The sequence below is a fragment of the Triticum dicoccoides genome, chromosome 4A (assembly GCF_002162155.2).
Source record: "Triticum dicoccoides isolate Atlit2015 ecotype Zavitan chromosome 4A, WEW_v2.0, whole genome shotgun sequence".
NCBI lineage: Eukaryota > Viridiplantae > Streptophyta > Magnoliopsida > Poales > Poaceae > Triticum > Triticum dicoccoides.
In genome coordinates, this window is record NC_041386.1 from 60,578,399 (window position 1) to 60,602,836 (window position 24,438).

The 24,438-nt window shown below is 43.3% G+C and overlaps 1 protein-coding gene across 1 annotated transcript; it reads right to left on the minus strand.

Annotated features, from left to right (window-relative positions):
• Positions 1 to 13,328: 13,328 nt before the first annotated feature.
• Positions 13,329 to 15,222, minus strand: LOC119284974 (cytochrome P450 94B3-like). Its single transcript, XM_037564163.1, has one exon. The coding sequence runs from the start codon at positions 15,081 to 15,083 to the stop codon at positions 13,518 to 13,520; it is 1,566 nt and encodes a 521-aa protein (XP_037420060.1). The 5' UTR covers positions 15,084 to 15,222; the 3' UTR covers positions 13,329 to 13,517.
• Positions 15,223 to 24,438: the final 9,216 nt, after the last annotated feature.

A 24,438-nucleotide genomic window follows, 5' to 3' on the forward strand; every position in this document is an offset into this window, starting at 1 on the left:
TCAGGCGAGAATCGCCATAGGAAGAGTAAACCGTAGGAAAAAAAACCCTATAACCGGGTTGGAATCATGCTTGACATTTTGGGATTGGGCTTCGAACCGGGGCGAATCCTATTCGCCGCATTCTATGACAAATTGTCGATGCTTCGCATAGGGCGAGTGACGTGCTGAACCAAGATGGGTGAGCTCATTTGTAGAAGAAAACATTGTACGCGACCTTGTTTTTGGAAAGGTTCCTACTGTTTTTAGGAACCTTGTAGAAAGGTTCATGCACCGGTTTTTTCTGTTGTTTTCTTTTTCAAATTTTCCTTTTATTTTTCTATTTTTTTTAAAAAACACATTTTTTTATGTTCTAGATTCACTAAAAGAAATATTCATGTTTTTCCAAAAAAATATCCGTGTTTCCAAACAAAGTTCAAACTTCAGAAAAATGCCCATGTTTAAAAAAATGTTCGCATTTTCATAAAACACTCAAATTTTGAAAAAATGTTTGCCAAATATAAAAAATGACCGTGTTATAAAAAATGCCGTGTTACCGAATTTTGAACTTCGACAACTGTTGGGTCAGTTTTTCACCGGCAAATTTAAGCATCTAGTACCATTTTCCAACAAGCACATTCTTGTAGAAGCTGACCTTCCCATTGTCAATTACTCCTACTACACCCATTCATGATTATTTTGTTGAAACACAGGGACCATCAACTGCTGACCTTCTTCACAGAGCTGGTGTTACCACCGACAGACGCGGGCCAGTCCTTCACTCGTGGTACACATAGTATATCTCACACTAGTTGACTATATGCTGATCTGTGCACGTCAGCTGAACCCTGGACATTGTACTGCTAGCTCAATCGTGCTTGTCACACTCAAATGCGCCATTAGACGCAGGCATCTCCCTGCTTTACTTGATCAAACGGTGAAAGAAACGCACTGCCTAATACCGAAAACGAAGCATGTCCAAACCCACGTATGAATATGATCATGCAGTAGTAGTTTGGAATCGAGGTTACTCCCCCCACAAACCGCAACCACCTAGCTAGATCACCATCCGCACTGCCCTCTTCCGGACGGAACGGCCCAAATCGCAGCGTGACTCGCCCCTGACACCCGCCGCATTTGCTCCTCCTGACAGACGGTTTAAATAGTCATCGCTGACAGAATAGACAAATGGCCAAGGCCAATTAGCCCATCACCAAGAGATTATTGTTATTGTTTAAGTACTGTTATTTCAAGCAGTGGGCAGAGCTAATTAACAACTGAGTAGTACGCACAGGCTAACAATAATCTTTCAGGACAAAAGAAAGAATCGTTCGTTGGGCACAGTGAACGTGCGCCGTGTGATGGAACTCGCAGACGCTTCTGTGTCGGCAATATTTTGGTTGATGATTGATCCTGATTGCTCCCTAATTCCTAGCCCCCTTTTCTTTCTTGCAGTGTCGCTGCAGGTGGCCTAATTAACTGGGTTAGCAGTGTCCTGGTTCTGCTCAGTGGACGCACTTACAGGCCTGCATACTTTGTCTTGTTGTCGAAATGGAATCGAAACAGTGGAAGCCTTGCGGGCAACGCAAAGCCCGTTTCGATGGGGAGCTCGGGAGAAGGGAAAGTTGGAAGCAAAGCATGAGCAAGAAAGAGATGGTTAGCTCAGACTTGCTAATCGTACAACAATAAGAGAGCTTAGTTCAGTCACATGTACACATATGTAGGCATATAGCAGGAGCAGCAGCGAAGTAGGCTGCTTGTGTGTGCGGTGATCCGGTCCCAGAGACACAGAGGCCTCAAGTTCTTTTATGTAGGGTGCATTTGGTTGCAGTAGTGAACAGTAGCTGCATTGCACAGCCTTCTCAACTCAGTCTGACTATGCAAATGCAGCCTCAAATGCATCATCTGTAAGTTGCTTGGTTGACTGCATGCCCTCTTGCCTGCATGAGGTGAACCACAGTGCCTGGTGTTTGTTTGCCTGCATGTTAGTGAACAAACCCAAGGCATGGTGTTTGATTGTATGCAACGTCTGGTGTGTGATAACATCTTTGGCTAGTTGGTGAGCTTACCAGCACACTTCGGCACAACCATGTAGCACACATCATAAGCAGAGCAGAGTATAAACAGCATCAACTACTTAACAACATAATTCAGATAAGCAGTACCACACTTCATAACAGTTCAATGCATAAGCCATAAACAGTTCAAAGCATACTCGATAGTACTTAGGAAGGAGGTGCCCCGGCCCTAGTCCTTGGCGGCGAAGGCTTCGTCGTGCTTCCCGCACTTGTTGACGACCTCAATGCCATCGCCGTCGAAGATGACGACCTTGAGGGTGTCGGGAGTGAGGAGCTTGAATGTCACCATGTAGTCGATCTTGATCTGATGAACGGCTACGTAGGTGGCCTAACCCTGATCCAGGGTTACGATGTCGTTCATCAGCTTCACCGTCACCTTCCAGGAGCAGCCGGTGTTGTTCCCGAGCTTGAACTCCGTCGGCACCGCGACGAAGTGCTTGGTGAAGTCCAGAGGCATGGGGATGCACTCAAGCTTCGATGCAAGGATGACCTTGCAGAAGTGAGTTGGGCCATCTCCTCATGGTAGTGGTCGTAGTTGTGGCGCTTGTTGCTGGGGGGCTCCTCCATGCGCTCGTCGTCGCCAACCTCGGGCGTCTTCGGTTCTTCCTCGGCGGTGGGCAGCAGCACAACCTCGGGCATTGGATGAACGGGCTACTTGCCCTTGTTGTCAATGGCCGGGAGCACCTCCGTGCCCATCTCATTGCCCTCCTCGATCTGCACACAATTCGTGGAGCCAGACACATCACAGAGTTCATGGCTTATTGAAGAACATGTAGCTAAACGGCATGACTGTCACTCTTCCTCCGCTCCATCGTGCCTATATTTACTCACCCTGCCCACCACTACTTACCCACCCCCTCTCTTCTCTCACTATATACCTTCCTCCTCTCCATCGCCATGAGCTCTAGCTCCAGCTCCAACGCCAACCCCTTCCATTGGGGTATTGGCTGGAGGGCCTTCTTCCTCGGGTGGTCGGCTGGTGACCGCACCAAGTTCGAGAACACCATGGAGGTGTGCTCAAACTTTGGCTCCATGCCTGACATGCAGAAGGAATCTGATGCATTGCTCATGAGGGCCACTGCACAAGAGCTGAAGACGCCGATTCCTGACCTAGCAAAGGGCGCGATGGCAGTCGACATCATTCGCTGGGCCATGAATCAGGCCATCTCCGACGACGCTAAACAGAGGAAGAAGTGGTCCAAGTACAAGAACTACTAGACTCCTAATGACCGCCGTGTCGCAGTGTACTGGGAGACGACAATAGTGCCGCCGACGGTCATCGGTGGGGAGCCTAAGGAGGAGGAAGAACTGGTGCAGATGCCAGTGAGGGCGCCGGAGCCAGGCCGTCGTACGTGGCAGATCGACCTCGACTCCTCCGACAGCGACGACGACCCGCCGCCTCGCACGGCGATGGACAAGAAGATGAAGGCCAGCCACTCGACCCGCCGGTGACGGCCGCCGCGGTTAGCTGGTGTCTGTTCTGTACCCCCAATCCCCCTTCTACTCCATCCACATCTACCTCTATTCCGATCTTCCATGAACTAGTATGAAGTAGTATGAACTCGTATGAACTGCCATGCTTATCTACCTCTATTCCCCATTCCCCTCTCCACCGTGGATCGGATCTATCGCCGGATCAAATGCGAAAAAGTAGTGCATGACGAACAGAGAAGTGCTTACCATGATTGCCACGGGCCAGGTGATGATCCGCTCACCGGTGATGGAGTCCGGTGGTCTTCTTAGTCTCCTCCGATCCGCCGCCGGTGAGAGTTGGGAGAGTGGGGGAGAGTGAGGAGATGGAGCGGTGAGGGGTGGTGAGGCTAATAACTGCCGGCGCTTCGGGAAGCAACGCGGCTTCTCGAGCGTGGCCGCGCACGTGCAACCACCGCCGCCCACATGCACCGCTCGGGCCTAGCCCTGGAGAAGCTGCCGATTCGAGCGTTCCCAGGGAGCCAGGGCCAGGAGTGCTTTAAGGTTCGTGCCATGCGGGCCGAACAGTAAAAGCAGGCAACTAATCGGCCCGTTTGCGTCCCACGTGAGCCAGGCCGGGCCTCATGCAGGCAACCAAACACGCCCTTAATCAGTGTCTCACGTTTTTCTCACTTGTATTTCGAGTAATTTTGATAGACTTCAATGCCTTTTTGGAACCGACGGGAGTAAGGAGAGGAAAATATGTGTATGTGAGATCCAGATGAGAAAGACATTATGAGCTAGGATATGAGTTGCACAACTCTTTTCCCCTTTTGTGAAAAGGCCTAAAGCCATATATTATATATATCACAAGTCATTACAATCGCATCTAAACAAAAATATAAAGTTATAATCAAATACTTGGAAGTGCCGAAGTCTTGTTCCTCCTGCATCCACCGGTGACGTGCCGTGAACATCTTATCAACGTCCATAAATGGAAAATCATAGACCGAACTACCAAATTGGCAAAATTCAGTGCCATCGCTATCATAGTTTCCGCTAAGTTCACGGCTGGAGATAAACGGACTCGAACCACATTCGCCACAGGTTAAATCGTAGCCTCTCAGACCTCCCCGACGGGAAGCCATATTCGATGGAAGTCATATGTATGGCTTGGTGGGAGATATTTCCTATCTTTCTAGATCCACCCTACAATATGGGGTCAAAATCCAGAAAAAGAAGTGATTTAGCCCTTACTAAAAGGAAAATTGATTCTTGGCGCAATGAGCATAGCTTGATGTCGTCTCTGAACCTCACCTCCACGAAGCAATCTTTTATAAACCCGAGAGCTTATAGAAGGAGTGATCAGGAAGTCGTCGATCCAGACCAGGAGACGCCGACGGATGCGATATGCGAAGCAAATCGCTGCCCCAGAAAAGAATACGTAGATAAGGGCCAGTAGAAACTCCAAAGACCACGAAAGTCGGCTAAATCCAGACAGATCCACCGGAAACCTAAACCAACCGGAAATCGGAGGACCCATTGGAGACACGGCTCTACACACCCTCCATCAGCGAAAGAACATCAACTGAATAGGGAAAGGGCGGGGAGAACATTATTCCTACATTGGAACATCGTCACATCTTCGCCACCCCAAACCAAGCACGAAGACTTTCTAAACTAAACCTGAAAAAAAATCACCCATGTTGTTGCATGATAGGTCTGGGTATGATGTCTAGCCTGCCACCGCCCAGAACCGTGCGTCGACGCCCTCTTTCCGGTAACCTAGCCAAGCCAGGTAGCCGTTGAAGATCGCCGCACTGGATCCCGTCGGCTGTCGTCAGCTTCAGCAATACCGTCGTTGAGCACCGCCTCATGCAGATCACTCTAACATGCATCTTGTTCACCGCATCATAACAACCCTCCAATCCTCCACAGTGGGATGTCCATGAACAAGATCTCCTCGCCGGCCCCGCACGGGATTTGCCTGGCGACGTTCCTATATGGCGGCAAGAGGGAGAAAACATGGGTGGCAGCTAGTGTTTCCTAGTCGCCTATGCAGCCGCCTATCACATGAGCTGCACAATTCACTCTCCAATATAAACTGTAATTTTTATAGCACATACTCCCTTCATTCTAATGAATAAATCATGCATGTATTTCTAAAATTTAAGTTTGATCATCAATTTGACCAACCAATGTGAGTTATGCGTGATAAAAATTATACCATTGAACTTGTATCCAAAAAATGTTTGTAGTGGTATAATTTTTAAGTCACATGACTAATGTTTTAATAGTTAAATTAATGATCAAAGTTCAATTTTAAAATTTATGTTGAAACGGAGAGAATCCTGATATCTTTTGTCTTTGAGACAATCATTTATAACTTTAAGTTACTTGATGACAATGAAGAAGTTTATTTTTGGATCAGAGAAGGGAGAGGTAGGCCCAAGATGTCTTACCTTTGATCAGGGCCCATACATTTACAATCTGGACATTCTTCTCCTGGCATGGCAACAGAAGTGCCTTGAGCCACGGGAACTATATTTCGCCTCTAGCGACGTGTATGCTACCTTCGCTTGAAGCTTTTCCATTTTTATGTATACATGTTTAACACTTTTAAATACATAATTAACATATTCTAAAACATATTTTTTATTTCTATTTTTTCCATACACATTATACATTTTTATATGTACTTGAGCAACATTGTTTATATACATTTTTAAGTGTCTCGCCGTTGTGCATCTTCTATAAACATCAGTAACATTTTTTATATAGGTTTAATATTTTTAAATACTTGATTACCACTTTCTTATATAAATGTTTTGATGTCTACTTTACTCATACACATTAGTATATTTTTTGTGTGCATCAGGAACATTTGTTAAGTACATGATTAACAATATTTTCATATACATGTTTGATGTCTACCTTTCTCCATGCACATTGTACATTTTTTTGTATGCACGAGAAACAATGTTTGGTCCGTCACTCTAGCATCCGGTTCACAGCAGCACCCCCTTCACAGTATCACCCTGTTTTTTTGCTCAGTTTTTGTTTCTAACATTTTTCAAAATATGAATATGCATGCCAGATAATTTCTAAATACGCATTGAAATTTTTGCAATATACTTTGAACAATTTCCGAATACACATTGAACATTTGTCTAATATATGTTTAACAAATTTCAAAAATATAGTGAACATTTGTGGTATTTGAACAACTTCCTAATACAATGAATATTTTATAGTGCATGGTGAACTCTTAATACACAATGAACTTTTGTATCATACACATGAAAAAGGCAAGAAAAAAAATACAAAGTAGAAAAAAGAAAATAAATATATAATAAAATGGAAAAGGAATAGAAACAGCTCCAGCGAAGGTCCCCATGGGCCAGACCGGACCGGAGCACTGGAAGAGACTGAGCCGGCATATCATCTTGAGATTTACGAAGTCACCGTAAGCGCCTTGTTGTCGACGGGAACGTCTTCTCCCATTGACAACGCATCGTAGAAATTCTGAAATAAATCTAAGAATAATGCGAGCACCAGGACTTGAATCCTAGTGGGCTGGGATACCATTGTCCCTCTAGCCATCAAACCACAGATTGGTTCACAGTTCATTCATGTGATCATCACTACTGTCTTCGTTCGGTTTTTCCTTCACTGGTATCTATGGTTTTCCTTTTTTTTCCTTCCTTATAATTGAGGTTACTTTGTTTTTTCACAGGTTTTCATCGGCTTTCCTTTTTTCTTTGGTATACTTCAATTGTTTCTCGATCTTTTATTCGGTTTTCTTTGCTTTTTCTCTTTGTCATTTTCTTGGATTTCCAATGGTATTTTCCCTATCCGGTACATGTGTATGTTTTTATTAGACATTGTATATCTTTCGTGTACATTATGAACATTTTTAAATACATTTCTATTTTTTTAATACATCATTAATTATTTTTTCAAATATATCCTTTGATGTCTATTGTTTCATACACACTGTACAATATTGGTATACATCTGAAACAGTTTTTATACATGTTCAACATCTATTAAATACATTATTCATATTATTTTCTAAGAAAAAAATTGATGTCTATTGTTTTCATGCACACTTATATATTTCTTACATACATATGAAATATATTTTTTATACAGGTTTAACCTTTTTTGTATACATGACTAACATTTTTTAAATAAATATTTTTATGTCCACATTTTTTGTACGCAACATACAATTTTCTTATACATCGGAATCATTTTTCGTACAAATTTTACATTTTGAATAATATGAACATTGTTTTACATTGCATAAATAGTTTTACATGCGTGAACATTTTTAAAATGTCAGAATTTTCTTTAAAGCTTTCAAATTTTCTTAGTCATTCTAACAAAAAATTACACTGTATTAACAATTTGGAATTTCTCAACTTTATATTTTTGAAGTAAATGTGATACATTTAATATCAAAATGATAAATGAAGTTATAAAACAAATAAAAATAAAAAATACAACCGATGAACTAGCGAACTAACGAATGCATCAAATAACTAACTGGGCCGACCTTCTACTAGCTCTCTTCATGCGATTGCGATCCATATAGCGAGCTAAGTAGTGATTCTGTAAGATGAGAGCAACTAACTTGAGATTACCCCTTGCAGGGAACCTCCAGGGATCACCCTTTGTGCCCTTAGAGCATGCCAAGTGGTGCGTGGAGCCGCTACCACATGCCAAGTGTTCGACACTCACTCTGATTTTTTTTCTGTATGTGTTTTTGGGGTTTGGGTGGCTTTTTTCTGGGTGTTTTGGCTTTTCGGTTTTCATCCGATTTTCCTTAGGTTTTGTAGAGAAGGAAATCCTGATTTTTCTTGTGCGAAAAAAGTTGTGCTTCTCTGAGAAGCACATATTTAATTATGTGGGAAGCATAGCTCGAAAAGGTAAAAAAAGTTGTGCTTCAATGAGAAACACATATTTACGTCTTGTGGAGGCACATATTTACTTCCAGGAGAAGCATAGTGTGCTTTTCTGAAAGGAAAAAAAAAGTGCTCCACAAGAAGCACATATTTGTTTCTCGTTGAGACATAGATTTATTTTCGCGAGAAGCACAGTTGTGCTTTCTGGACAGGGAAAAAGATGTGCTTTCACGAGAAATACAGATTTGCTTCTTATGAAGGCACAAATTTGCTTCGAAAAGAAGCACAATTGTGCTTCTCGAAAAACGGATCAAAATAGGGAAAAATTATGCTTCCATGAAAAATACAACGGTAAAATACAACTTTTCAACATGGGATCTAGTTTCAAACCGTGCTTCGCCGAAACTTATTAACATGGTATCTAGTTTCAAAAATCTTGACACGAGAAATACAACGGTAAAATCGGTTTGGGATTTGAACGCACAGTTCAAGAGATAAAATATTTTGAAAAAACGAATCTATGTGTGCCACTTGTCGTGCCTGAGAAGATGGAAATGATCTTTGCAAAGTGTAACCCTTAACTAATGATTTCATATGATCTGCCCTCATCGACGCCTAAGTGTCGGTTGGCACAGCAACACATAGGGGTGTCCACGTGGGACTTGGCCTTGTTTTTTCGCTTGCTCGTTCAGTAGAGGACTCGCTCAGCCTTGCTGGTTTTTTTATTACTCGCTCTGACTCGCTTGTTTTTTAACTATTGTTTTTTGTGCTTGTCTTTTTCTCGCCGGTTTGTTCTTTTAGGGAAAATCAACCAATTTTCTTGGTTAAATTTTTTAAATGGTAAAAATGAAAAGATCATGATTTTTGAAAAAAGTTAGCACATTTGGAAATAGTTCAGGAATTTGAGAAAAAACATGCATATGAAAAAATGTTCATGAATCTGATAAGGTTCATGAATTTATCAAAAGTTCTAGAAAACTGATAAAAGCAATCAACAAATTAAAAACCATTGATTTTGAAAGAGTTAACGATCTTGAAAAAAGATTGCACGCTTGAAAAAGTTCACAAAGTTTAAAAAGTTCATGAAGTAGAGAAAGTTCAGGCATTTGAATTTTTTTCTAGAAGTTAAAAAGAAGATTACAAATTTGAAAAAACTGCAAAAAATTAAAAATATTTGCAAATTTGGTAAAAAGATCATTATTTTTTTAAGATAAAAAATAAAAACCAAACGCATAGAGAAAACCAGTTGAAAAAACAGTCCGGAAGCTTCCAAAACCTGGACTGGGTAAGAAAAACCAAACACAAGCTTGTCGCAGATTTAGAGAGACTGGGGGCGAAGATATATGGGCCTCCCAGCCCATCCAGAACGTATGTGAGCGTTTCTTAGCCATAGCGCGCCGTAAACGCCAACTAGGAAAATAAATAAAAACCTTATACACAGCCGGCATGTCAACCTGTCAGCTATGAAAACAAATAAAAACCTGTGAACTGAAATAATGTACACTCCTGCATCGACACATTGTTTTAGTTTGAAACCCATCACAACATCCCATTTCTTGACTCCCCACAACCTTCAGTTATGCCTCATTAGAGATAGGGCCCGTCCTAGACAAGCAGGAGTGCACAATGTGTCGATGCACTGTCGCTCCCGACGGCTGGAATAGTGCCCCCTCGCGGGCTCATCGTGTAATTCATTGACGAGACTAGCCGGCGGCACGGGGCAACGACGCAGACTGTGCTACAACGGAGCAACCCCGGCTCCAGCAGGCGGTATGGCGTCAATTTTTCCAGCTTCAATCTTCTCTGCTACCGCTTAGACGTAACCGTAAAGTCATCCCACCGCCACCACTCCCGTCGCTTGATTGGCTGATTGAATGTCACCCATTGCTTAATCTTGTCCGATGGTGATTGAAATATTAGTGCTATTCTGCACAGTATATATTGTTGAGATAATGAGAAGACTAGAGATATTTTCTCCTACTTTGGTCATCAAGAAGGCAAGACGGAGAAGATAGGCAGATAGTGTCATCTTCTTCATTGGTAGAAATAACAAGGAGTCACTATTATCATGTGTGTGCCGTCATGGGCTAAACAGCCTTGTAACCGCGTACCTATTAAGCCCACATGTGTGTGTTGTTAGAATTAAGCAGAGACAAGGCATTGATTTTTCCCTTGCTGGGCCGGCCCGTCTAAGGGTTTTTCTCTTCCTGTGTTAAATCCAAAAAATTAACACCACCAACGAATCGAACCGACGACCTCCTTCAGAAACAAACACGCCACAACCACCAGGCCACTAACCAACTGGTGCAAAGAGTCCTCGTTTTACTCTTTTATTCATTTGTCAGTTTGTTTTGTTCTTTTTCTTTTCTTTTTTTCTAGTTCTTTTACCTTTTTCTTTTATTTATTTTCTTAAATGCGCGGTATTTTAGTTCGTGAACTTTTTCGAAAATTCGATGAACTCTTTTCTCAAATCAATGAACTATTTCCATTTTTGGATGAACTATTTTTGAAAATTGTTGAACTTTTTTGAAATTTGGTTAACTTTCTTCAAATTCGATGAACTTTTATCAAATTAGGTGAACTTTTTTCAAAAAAATGATGAACTCTTTTCAAATTCTATGAACTTTTTCCATTTTTGGATGAACTATTTTTGAAAATTGATGAACTTTTTTGAAATTTGGCAAACTTTCTTCAAATTTGATGAACTTTTATCAAATTAGGTGAATTTTTTTCAAAAAAATGATGAACTCTTTTCAAATCTGATGGACCTTTTTAAGAATCGATGAACTACTTTCAAATTCGATGAATATTTTTCAACTTCGTTTGAAAATTTTGCGAAGTTTTGTTCAAATCCGTGAACATTTTTGTATTCGTACACGTTCTCGTTTTTGGCAAATCATTTGTTTTTTTATATTAATCAACGTGAACAAAGTTGAATGCATGTTAATGTTTGTACTAAAGGAGAACTCAAATAGATTTATTTTCTAATAATAGGCAACAACCCAAGCTTGGTATAGTGGTGAAGGCTCGAAGCTACTAATTTAGCGTTCGGAGATTGATTCCTGTTGTGCCCGAATTTGGCCTCAGCTTTTTTCACTTCCCGTTTTGCGTTTTTCCTCTGATTCATTGGGCCGGCTCGCTACGCGCCGCGTGCAGGCGCCAGGAGCGCTGGCCGGCGCTTGCAGCGCCCAATAGGGGCTCCCTCGATTTTTAGATCCCCGAAGCGTCATCTCTCGTTTCCCCTTCTGCTTCCTCCTTAATCTTCTCCTTCGTTCAGCAAAACAACCAATTCTACCTATCAAAAAAGACCGATTGATTATAGGATTTACCGTCGTTTCGTGCATTGTCATTATGCTTACAGCGTGACATTTGAATGTGGATGCTCTTCATCCAACACAACCCTATCTACAGCAACAACAACAACAACAACAACAACAATTACAACAGAGGGGTGACAACTTTGTAAACGGTCGATGGAGAAACTAGGGCAAACCCGATAATCTCGACAAACATGTAGGTGGTACAAATAGTATCCACAATCACGTTTGAGAGAAATACTTTGTGAAATAAAAAATATCAATTGCCAATGTATTGAACTTGATGATGATGATGAACTCTATTGTTCGGCATGAGTTGATTAGACATACTGTCGGTTGGTCAGGCCGGGACTATGTCATCTTGTTCCATTCTCAATGGATTACAATTCAGTTTCGGGTGCATTGACGACGTAGTTCGGCGTGCACCATGGGTCATGGTCGCGGTGCACTGGGTGCGCTTATAATACTTGGGGAGAGGTCTGATCGTTCTATCTGAAGTCAGGTTAGCGAGCAGACCCATTCGTGGTTCTCCTCGTTCTCCTTCGACATTCCTTTTGTGAGGGGTGTTATCGTAGTATCAACGAGACGACCAAGGCTCAAGGCACCTGGCTTTTCTTGGTTAGATGAAGATCAACACCGAAGACGCCTGTGCAACTCTCGAATTTAGGGGGCAGGTTGTTGCTCCACGGTTTAGGCTTTTCTTAGTGGTATAAAAAATCTGAAACTTTATGACGTTGATTATCAACAAATATTTTAGGTGCTTGCAAAGTTTGGTGGCCAAATAACATCAAATGATCTTCGTAAATGCAAATTCTGCTTGAAAGTGCATACAAATTTGTTTTTTTAAAAGAACTCCTCATATGTCATTTGGCCTCGAAATTTTACAAGCACCTGAAACATTTGGTCATAATTAAGGATGGCAATTTTACCCATGGACATGGATACCCATGGATATCCGACCCGAATGGATGGGGTTTGGATATGCTTTTTTGCCCATGGGCAGCGCCCAAACCCGACCCGATTGCTCGTGGATAGGGCATGGATCTAATCTTGTGCCCATGGGTATACCCAAACCCGACCCGATAGTATGATTTAATGGGTCAAAATCTGCTATCCCTACCCCACAGTCACATGTCCCACTGCAATTTTCCACTTTGTTATCTAAAACATGCAAAAGAAATTGCATAATCCCCGCTGTAACTTCTATTAGTTGTCATTCAATCCCCGTCGTAACATAATACAGGGTACCTTCACTTATTTTTATCTCCTCGTTAAATGACTCGTCATTCTCATCTTTTAGAAAAATACTAAATGATATTAGGTTGTCAGTGGACGTTGATTTGCCACAAGTTGATGTTTACCATAAGTGAAGCCTCCCCTGCCACGAGGTGAAGAATGGAGGACCTCATGTTACCACTGTGTTATTTCTTATTTATATGTCTTGTGAGGACCCAGTGGATATCCAGTGGGTATGAATATCCATCGAGTTTGGACATGGACACAATTTCCCCCCTTGGGTTTTTTCATAGACGGGCAAAGACAGTCTTCATGGATATGAATATGGATTTGATATTGTTCAAACCGATCCAAATCCAACCCATTGTCATCCTTAGTCATAATGAAGCCATCAAGTTTCAGATTCTTTTGAGCTTTTTTCCGTGTTTCCGATCATGGGCGCATAGGTGCCATGTCCGTGGGAGTAGAAAAACCACTCTCCTAAGAAAAAGACAATTGCGTGTATTCTGGAATTCATCTTTCACTCACTGACGTTCTTCTATATGGTTACCTTATTTAAAACAAAATTTCCCTCCATCTTGTCGTGCTACTCAATTCACTCTAGCCTTCACCCTCACCGGGAGCCCGTCCGCCATCCGCAACGTCAGCGAGGTCACCTGCCGCGGCCGGTATGCGCCGTCCACGGCGAGCTCGAACTCTTCCAGCACGCATGCCACGATAGACTTCATCTGGATGTAGGCCATCTCCTTCCCGAGGCAGATCCTCGGCCCCGCGTGGAACGCCATGTATCGGAACGGGCTCTCCGGCCGGAACGTCCCCTCCGCCGGGTCCAGCCACCGCTCCGGCCGGTACGCCCGCGCGTCCTCGCCCCACACGGACTCCATCCTCCCCATTGCGTACGAGTTGTACGCCACGAACCAACCTGCCCCCACCGCCGTGCCGTCCGGCAGGACGTCGGCGGCCTCCGCCCGCAGAAAGTTCACCGGCACCGGCGGGTACAGCCGCATCGACTCCGTGATGGCCGCGTGCACGTAGTGCATCTCCCTCAGCTCGTCGAGATCGAACCCGGCTCTGCCGAGGTCACCGATCGCTCGGCGGGCGCGCACGGCGGCGACCTCGTCGCGGATGCGGCGCTCCACGTCCGGGCGCGAGGACAACAGCCAGAAGAACCAGGTGAGCGCCGAGGACGTCGTTTCCCGCCCCGCGAGGAGGAAGCTGATCACTACATCGCGGAGGGCCGTCTCGGTGTAGCTCTCGCCCTGGCTCACCATGAACCTCGATAGCAAGTCGTGCTTCTCGCAGCCCACGTCCATCTCCTCCCGCCGCGACCGTATGATGCGATCGGCGAAGCCGTGCACCATGGCAATTGACTCGCGCAACCGCCGCTCGGAGCCCAGATTGAGCGCCTTCTTGATCATCCAGAATCCTGGGACGGCGTACTGGAACCTGCCCGCGCTGAGATTGGCCGCGTCCCGGAACGCGTCGGCGAAGCTGCTGCTCGCTGTCGCGGCGCTCTCGACTTCTGGGCGAGCGCCGTCTCCGTCCGGGAGCTGGCTGGGGTCGTGGTCGAAGGCGACGCGGCAGATATTATCGAACGCGTACCGCTCGAGCGTGTCCTGGAGGTCGAGCTGGCGGCCGGAGCCGGCGGCACGGCGCAGGAGCGGGAGGAGCCTGCCGTGGAGCTCGCTGTGCACGCTTCGCGCCACGAAGAGGCGCAGCGAGCGCGTGTTGAACTCGTAGCTGGCGGCCTTCCGCTGCGCGCGCCACGCCTCGCCGTCGGCGTTGAAGATGCCCCGGCCGAGGAAGTCGTGGAGCAGCGCCGCGAAGCGCGGGCCCTTGGGGTAGTTGTCGAAGCTGGCGCGCATGATGTGCTCCAGGTTGGTCGGGTTGGCGGTGATGACGCCTCGGACGCCGCCGGGCCGGCGGAACACGAGCGTGCAGGTTGGCAGGAGCGCGAGCACCTCGGTGAGCCAGTCCAGCACGCGGTGCCGGTTCGCCAGGAACTGCGGCAGGTGTCCGAGCAGCGGGTACGGCCGCGTCCTCGGCGTGCGCTGCGCCGGCGCCTTCTTGTCGAGTCTCCACGCACGGAGGACGAAGACTGCGCCGAGGGAGAAGAGCGGTATCAGGAGGAAGCAGGCTGCCAGTGCGATTGCCATGGCCGCTAGCTGGACTCCACCTACCGTGGGAGGAAATTCGGGGGGTTTATCTCCATGGTTTGTTTTTGTGTAGGTGAAGGGGAAGAAGATAAGGGAGAGGAGGAAAAGATCGTGGCGGTGAGCGAGCCGGTTGGTCTGGAAGCACCTCCGCCACTGGTGAGTTCTTGTGCTGACCGCACACGTGCCGCCGGTCTGCCGTAGCTATACAAAATGGGAACTTCGTACGGAACGAATCTGCCGCCATTTCCACTGAACTGCGTCACATTCGACGGATCGGAGGAGATATTTGTCTCAACTCTCAACACTGGACGTTTAGAGGGCCGACCTAAATGGACGATGTTTTTGTTCGTTTTTTGTTTGTTTGGGTCGATTCGGCGAACATAAATGTCCGACGTTGTGTTTGAATCGGCGCGAGCGCCTAACGCTGGCCTGATCCATTTTGTCGACGCGCCAAAAAAAGTCTTGCAAGCATTTAAAAAATAAATACATACATTTAATTAAACATAAAAGCCGGCCACAAAGGCCAGCGAAAGTCCACATTACATTAATTAACATAAAAAACTAAAAACTAGACGATGTGTTGCCCTAGGCGTCCTCGTCGTTGGCGGCGTCTGCGTCGGGGCTGGTGAGGTCGATCAGCGTCGACGCAGGGCAGCCCAGGGGAACGCCGTGTTCCAGAGGGCGGCGATGTCGGGCTGCTCCGCCGCTGCTTGGGCCTGGCACGCCTCCTTTTCGGTATCGCGCTCGAGCATCTGCAGGCGCTCCTCGGCCAGCCGAACGCGGCGCCAGTGGTCGAGGTAGGCCGCCTCCTGCTTCTCCGTCGCCCCGAGCTAGATCGGCGGAGCGCCGACCCACTCGTGCACTACTCCGGTCCAGGAGTAGCGCTTGAGGTAGGCCGGCTCCTCCGGCTCGGGCGGCGGCAGGACGCCGTGGACGCCGCGTCGCGTCGCCTTCTCGTGCTCGAAGGCGAACCATCGAGCCCAGTTGGGCGAGTCAACGGCGTAGTGCGGTTCGGCGAGCTGCTCCGTGATGTCTACTACACAACCTTCTTCTTGTAGACGTTGTTGGGCCTTCAGGTGCAGAGGTTTGTAAGACAGTAGCAAATTTCCCTTAAATGGATGACCTAAGATTTATCAATCCGTATGAGGCGTAGGATGAAGATGGTCTCTCTCAAACAACCCTGCAACCAAATAACAAAAAGTCTCTTGTGTCCCCAACACACCCAATACAATGGTAAATTGTATAGGCACACTAGTTCGGCGAAGAGATGGTGATACAAGTGCAATATGTATGGTAGATATAGGTTTTTATAATCTGAAATTATAAAAACAGTAAGGTAACTAATGATAAAAGTGAGCGTAAACAGTATTGCAATGCATTAAAACAAGGCCTAGGCTTCATACTTTCACTAGTGCAAGGTCTCTCAACAATAATAACATAATTGGATCATATAACTATCCCTCAACATGCAACAAAAAGTCACTTCAAAGTCACTAATAGCGGAGAACAAACGAAGAGATTATTGTAGGGTACAAAACCACCTCAAAGTTATTCTTTCTGATCAATCTATTAAAGAGTTCGTACTAGAATAACACCTTAAGACACAAATCAACCAAAACCCTAATGTAACCTAGATACTCCAATGTCAACTCAAGTATCCGTGGGTATGATTATACGATATGCATCACACAATCTCAGATTCATATATTCAACCAATATAAAGAACTTCAAAGAGTGCCCCAAAGATTATACCGGAGAGTCAAGACGAAAATATGTGCCAACCCCTATGCATAAGTTCACGAGGTCACGGAACTTTCAAGTTGATCACCAAAACATACATCAAGTGGATTACGTGATATCCCATTGTCACCACAGATAAGCACATGCAAGACATACATCAAGTGTTCTCACATCCTTAAAGACTCAATTCGATAAGATGACTTCAAAGGTAAAACTCAATTCATCACAAGAGAGTAGAGGGGGAGAAACATCATAAGATCCAATTATAATAGCAAAGCTCGCGATACATAAAGATCGTACCACCTTAAGAACACGAGAGAGACAGAGAGAGATCAGACACATAGCTACTGGTACATACCCTCAGTCTCGAGGGTGAACTATTCCCTCCTCGTCATAGAGAGCGCCAGGATGATGAAGATGACCGCCGGAGAGGGATTCCCCCCTTCAGCAAGGTGCCGGAACGGGTCTAGATTGGTTTTCGGTGACTACGAAGGCTTCTGGCGGCGGAACTCCTGATCTATTGTGCTCCCTGATGTTTTTAGGGTATATGACATATATAGGAGAAAGAAGTCGGTCAGTGGAGCCACGAGAGGCCCACGAGGGTGGGGGACGCGCCCAGGGGGACAGGCACGCCTCCTTGCCTCGTGGCCACCTCGAAGCTTCCCCGACGTCTACTCCAAGTCTCCTGGATTGCTTCCGTTCCAAAAATAACTCTCCCAAAGGTTTCATTCCGTTTGGACTCCGTTTGATATTCCTTTTCTGTAAAACTCAAAAACAAGGAAAAAACAGAAACTGACATTGGGCTCTAGGTTGATAGGCTAGTCCCAAAAATCCTGTAAAATAGCATATAAATGCATATAAAACATTCTAGATGGATAATATAATAGCATGGAACAATCAAAAATTATAGATACGTTGGAGACGTATCAAGCATCCCCAAGCTTAATTCCTGCTCGTCCTCAAGTAGGTAAATGATAAAAACAGAATTTTTGATGTGAAATGCTACCTAACATATTTATCAATGTAATCTTCTATATTGTGGCATGAATATTTAGATCCAGAAGATTCAAGACAAAAGTTTAATATTGACATAAAAATAATAATACTTCAAGTATACTAACTAAGTAATCATGTCTTCTCAAAATAGCATGGCCAAACAAAGCTATCCCTACAAAATCATATAGTCTGGCTATGCTCTATCTTCATCACACAAAATATTTAAATCATGCACAACCCCGATAACAAGCCAAGCAATTGTTTCATACTTTTGATGTTCTCAAACTTTTTCAATCTTCACGCAATACATGAGCGTGAGCCATGGACATAGTACTATAGGTGGAATAGAATGATGGTTGTGGAGAAGACAAAAAGGAGAAGATAGTCTCACATCAACTAGGCGTATCAACGGGCTATGGAGATGCCCATCAATAGATATCAATGTGAGTGAGTAGGGATTGCCATGCAATGGATGCACTAGAGCTATAAGTGTATGGAAGCTCAAAAAGAAACTAAGTGGGTGTGCATCCAACTCGTTTGCTCACGAAGACCTAGGGCATTTTGAGGAAGCCCATCATTGGAATATACAAGCCAAGTTTTATAATGAAAGATTCTCACTAGTATATGAAAGTGACAACATAGGAGACTCTCTATCATAAAGATCATTGTGCTACTTTGAAGCACAAGTGTGGTAAAAGGATAGTAGCATTGCCTCTTCTCTTTTTTTTCTCTAATTTTTTTTGTTTTTTGGGCCTTCTCTTTTTTTATGGCCTCTTTTTTTTTCTTTTTCGTCCGGAGTCTCATCCCGACTTGTGGGGGAATTATACTCTTCATCATCCTCTCCTCACATGGGACAATGCTCTAATAATGATGATCGTCACACTTTTATTTACATACAACTCAAGAATTACAACTCGATACTTAGAACAAGTTATGACTCTATATGAATGCCCGCGGCGGTGTACCGGGATGTGCAATGACTCATGAGTGACATGTATGAAAGAATTATGAATGGTGGCTTTGCCACAAATACGATGCCAACTACATGATCATGCAAAGCAATATGACAATGATGGAGCGTGTCATAATAAACGGAACGGTGGAAAGTTGCATGACAATATATCTCGGAATGGCTATGAAAATGCCATAAAAGATAGGTATGGTGGCTGTTTCGAGGAAGGTAAATGATGGGTTTATGGTACCGGCGAAAGTTCCGCGGCACAAGAGAGGCTAGCAATGGTGGAAGGGTGAGAGTGCGTATAATCCATGAACTTAACATTAGTCATAAAGAACTCACATACTTATTGCAAAAATCTATTAGTTATCGAAACAAAGTACTACGCGCATGCTCCTAGGGGGATAGATTGGTAGGAAAAGACCATCGCTCGTCCCCGACCGCCACTCATAAGGAAGACAATCAATAAATAAATCATGCTCCGACTTCATCACATAACGGTTCACCATACGTGCATACTACGGGAATCACAAACTTTAACATAAGTATCTCTCAAATTCACAACTACTCAACTAGCATGACTCTAATATCACCATCTTCATATCTCAAAACAATCATCAAGTATCAAACTTCTCATAGTATTCATTGTACTTTATATGAAAGTTTTTATTATATCCCTCTTGGATGCCCATCATATTAGGACTAAATTCATAACCAAAGAAAATTACCATGCTTTTCTAAAGACTCTCAAAATAATATAAGTGAAGCATGAGAGTTCATCTATTTCTTTAAAATAAAACCACCGCCGTGTTCTAAAAGGATATAAGTGAAGCACTAGAGCAAATGACAAACTACTTCGAAAGATATAAGTGAAGATCAATAAGTAGTCGAATAATTGTGCAACTATGTGAAGACTCTCTAACATTTAAGAATTTCAGATCTTGGTATTTTATTCAAACGGCAAGCAAAGCAAAATAAAATAAAATGACGCTCCAAGCAAAACACATATCATGTGATGAATAAAAATATAGCTCCAAGTAAAGTTATCGATGAACGAAGACGAAAAAGGGGATGTCATCCGGGGCATCCCCAAGCTTAGGCTCTTGGTTGTCCTTGAATATTACCTTGGGGTGCCTTGGTCATTCCCAAGCTTAGGCTCTTGCCACTCCTTATTCCATAGTCCATAGAATCTTACCCAAAACTTGAAAACTTCACAACACAAAACTTAACAGAAAACTCGTAAGCTCCATTAGTATAATAAAATAAATCACCACTTAGGTACTGTTTTGAACTCATTCTAAATTCATATTGGTGTAATATCTACTGTATTCCAACTTCCCTATGGTTCATACCCTCCTATACTACTCATAGATTCATCAAAATAAGCAAACAACACATAGAAAACATAGTCTGTAGTAATCTGTATCAAACGTATACTTCTGAAACTCATAAAATTATGAAATAAATTGGTGGATGTGAGGAATTTGTCTATTAATCATCTGTAAAAAGAATCAACTTAATCGCACTCTCCAGTAAAACATGGCAGCTAATGTCGTGAGCGCTAAAGTTTCTGTTTTTTACAGCAAGATCACAAAGACTTCACCCAGGTCTTCCCAAAGGTTCTACTTGGCACAAACACTAATTAAAAGCATAGAACAACATCTAAACAGAGGCTAGATAAATTATTTAATACTAAACAGAACAAAAAAAATCAAGGAACAAAAATAAAATTGGGTTGCCTCCCAACAAGCGCTAACGTTTAACGCCCCTAACTAGGCATGATGATTTCAATAATGCTCGCATAAAAGATAAGAATTGAAATATAAAGAAAGCATCATGAAAAATATGACTAGCACATTTAAGTCTAACCCACTTCCTATGCATAGGGATTTTGTGAGCAAACAACTTGTAGGAATAAGAATCAACTTGCATAAAAAGGTAAAACAAGAATAACTTTGAAACTTTAAGCACATAGAGAGGAAACTTCATATTATTGCAATTCCTACAAGCATATGTTCCTTCCTCATAATAATTTTCAGTAGCATCATGAATGAATTCAACAATATAACCATCACATAAAGCATTCTTTTCATGATCTACAGGCATATAAAATTTACTACTCTCCACATAAGCAACATTCTTCTCATTCGGAATAGTGGGAGTATCATAAGAAACTCGAATACTATAAATTGTTTCCATATTAAAAGAGTAATGTTCAGAAAAAGGGTAATCATAATCATGACAAGTTTTATAAATATAATCATCACTACTTTTTATAGCATAAGTGTCATCACAATAATCATCATAAGTAGCAACTTTGTTCTCATCATAATCAATTGATACCTCTTCCAAGATAGTGAAATCATTACTACATAAAGTCATGACCTCTCCAAATCCACTTTTATAATTATCACGATAAGATTCAACATCCTCCAAAATAATGGGATCATTACTTCCTAAAGTTGATACTCTTCCAAACCCACTTTCATCAATATAGTCATCATAAGTAGGAGGCATGCTATCATCATAACAAATTTGCGTATCAAAACTTGTGAGGCTAGAAATATCATCTTCATTAAACATAGCCTCCCCAAGCTTGGGACAGACATTAATTGCAGCAAATATATTCTCAAACATGTCATTCTCATCAAACATATCATCCCCAAGCTTGGGCATTTTCATATCATAAGCATAATCACTTTCATCATTAATAGTATGGATAGCACCAATAGTATAGCAATTATCATCATCACAATGAGTAATAGGAGCAACATCATTTGGGAGGGATACCTTTTCACCTTTGCTTCTACGTCTTTTCTTTTTCTTCTTCACATTATGTGTGGATTTAATCCTCTTTTTGGAGCTCTTTATTAATGAGATTGGTTGAATAGAAGGCTCCTCCTCGTTACCTGATTCATCATAAGAAATAATAGGAAGATATTGGGAAGTCTCTTCCTTTTCATTAGTATGCTCTTCATCTTCTATTTGTTTTCTTGTCTTTATGTAATTGGAAATATAAGGATTTTCAATGCAATTCACCGCACAATACATATAAATTTCCTCTAGATTGAAATCAAGAAATCTATCAAGATTAAATTTTGGAATACCCCCAGTTATACATTTCATTTCTTCATACCCCAAAAGAAGACTAAGCTCTTTATGATACTCAAGGGTAATCAAGTTATCACAAATTTTGGACATGATTTGATCACGAAACAAATAGCATTCGAGCTTTAAATTACCATGTTCATTGCAAAGTTCACAAGGATGACGATAAATATTGAATCTTTCAGCACAATCATCTAGCCTTTCTTGCAACCATTTAGTTTCTAAGTACTTATGCCTCTTGCAAAATCTATCTTCTCTATTTGGTGTTTACTTGCAAACTCTGTGCACTCCATAAAAGTTGACATGCTTATAAGAGACATTTTCATCATGAATGGTGCAATCATCATTAGTAATATGGATATTCAAGGAGTTCATACTAACAACATTGCAATTATGCTCATCATTCAAAGATTTAGTGCCAAACATTCTAATGCATTCTTCCTCTAGCAATTGAGCACAATTATCGAAATCCTTATTCTCATGAAAGATATTAAAAAGATGAAGTATATGAGGTACCCTCAATTCCATTTTTTCGTAATTTTCTTTTATAAACTAAACTAGTGATAAAACAAGAAACAAAAAGATTCGATTGCAAGATCCAAAGATATACCTTCAAGCGCTAACCTCCCCGGCAACGGTGCCAGAAAAAAGCTTGATGTCTACTACACAACCTTCTTCTTGTAGACGTTGTTGGGCCTCCAAGTGCAGAGGTTTGTAGGATAGTAGCAAATTTCCCTCAAGTGGATGACCTAAGGTTTATCAATCTGTGGGAGGCGTAGGATGAAGATGGTCTCTCTCAAGCAACCCTGCAACCAAATAACAAAGAGTCTCTTGTGTCCCCAACACACCCAATACAATGGTAAATTGTATAGGTGCACTAGTTCGGCGAAGAGATGGTGATACAAGTGCAATATGGATGGTAGATATAGGTTTTTGTAATCTGAAATTATAAAAACAACAAGGTAACTAATGATAAAAGTGAGCGTAAACAGTATTGCAATGCGTTGAAACAAGGCCTAGGGTTCATACTTTCACTAGTGCAAGTTCTCTCAACAATAATAACATAATTGGATCATATAACTATACCTCAACATGCAACAAAGAGTCACTCCAAAGTGAGTAATAGCGGAGAACAAACGAAGAGATTATTGTAGGGTACGAAACCACCTCAAAGTTATTCTTTCTGATCAGTCTATTAAAGAGTTCGTACTAGAATAACACCTTAAGACACAAATCAACCAAAACCCTAATGTCACCTAGATACTTCAATGTCACCTCAAGTATCCATGGGTATGATTATACGATATGCATCACACAATCTCAGATTCATTTATTCAACCAACACAAAGAACTTCAAAGAGTGCCCCATGTTGGGTTTCGTAGTAATTTAAAAAAAATCCTACGCACACGCAAGATCATGGTGATGCATAGCAACGAGAGGGGGAGAGTGTGATCTACGTACCCTTGTAGATCGACAACGGAAGCGTTAACTTGGTTGATGTAGTCGTACGTCTCCACGGCCTGACCGATCAAGCACCGAAACTACGGCACCTCCGAGTTCTAGCACATGTTCAGCTCGATGACGATCCCCGGACTCCGATCCAGCAAAGTGTCGGGGAAGAGTTCCGTCAGCACGACGGCGTGGTGACGATCTTGATGTACTACCGTCGCAGGGCTTCGCCTAAGCACCGCTACAATATTATCGAGGACTATGATGGAAGGGGGCACCGCACACGGCTAAGAATATGATCACGTGGATCAACTTGTGTGTCAAGGAGTGCCCCCTGCCCCCGTATATAAAGGATCAAGGGGAGGAGGCCGGCCGGCCCTCTATGGCGCGCCAAGGAGGAGTCCTCCTCCTAGTAGGAGTAGGACTCCTACTAGGAGGGGGAAAGAAGTGGGGAGGGAGAGGGAAAGGGGGGGCACCGCCGCCCCTCTCCTAGTCCAATTCGGACCAGGGGGAGGAGGCGCGCGGCCCACCTTTGGCTGCCTCTCTCTCTCTCCACTAAGGCCCATATGGCCCATTACTTCTCCCGGGGGGGTTCCGGTAACCCTCTAGCTCTCCGGTTTTCTCCGAGATCACCCGGAACACTTCCGGTGTCCGAATATAGCCGTCCAATATATCAATCTTTATGTCTCGACCATTTCGAGACTCCTCGTCATGTCCGTGATCACATCCGGGACTCCGAACTAACTTTGGTACATCAAAACTCATAAACTCATAATATAACTGTCATCGAAACCTTAAGCGTGCGGACCCTACGGGTTCGAGAACAATGTAGACATGACCGAGACACGTCTCCGGTCAATAACCAATAGCGGAACCTGGATGCTCATATTGGCTCCTACATATTCTACGAAGATCTTTATCGGTCAGACCGCATAACAACATACGTTGTTCCCTTTGTCATCGGTATGTTACTTGCCCGAGATTCGATCGTCGGTATCTCAATACCTAGTTCAATCTCGTTACCGGCAAGTCTCTTTACTCGTTCCGTAATACATCATCTCGCAACTAACTCATTAGTTGCAATGCTTGCAAGGCTTATGTGATGT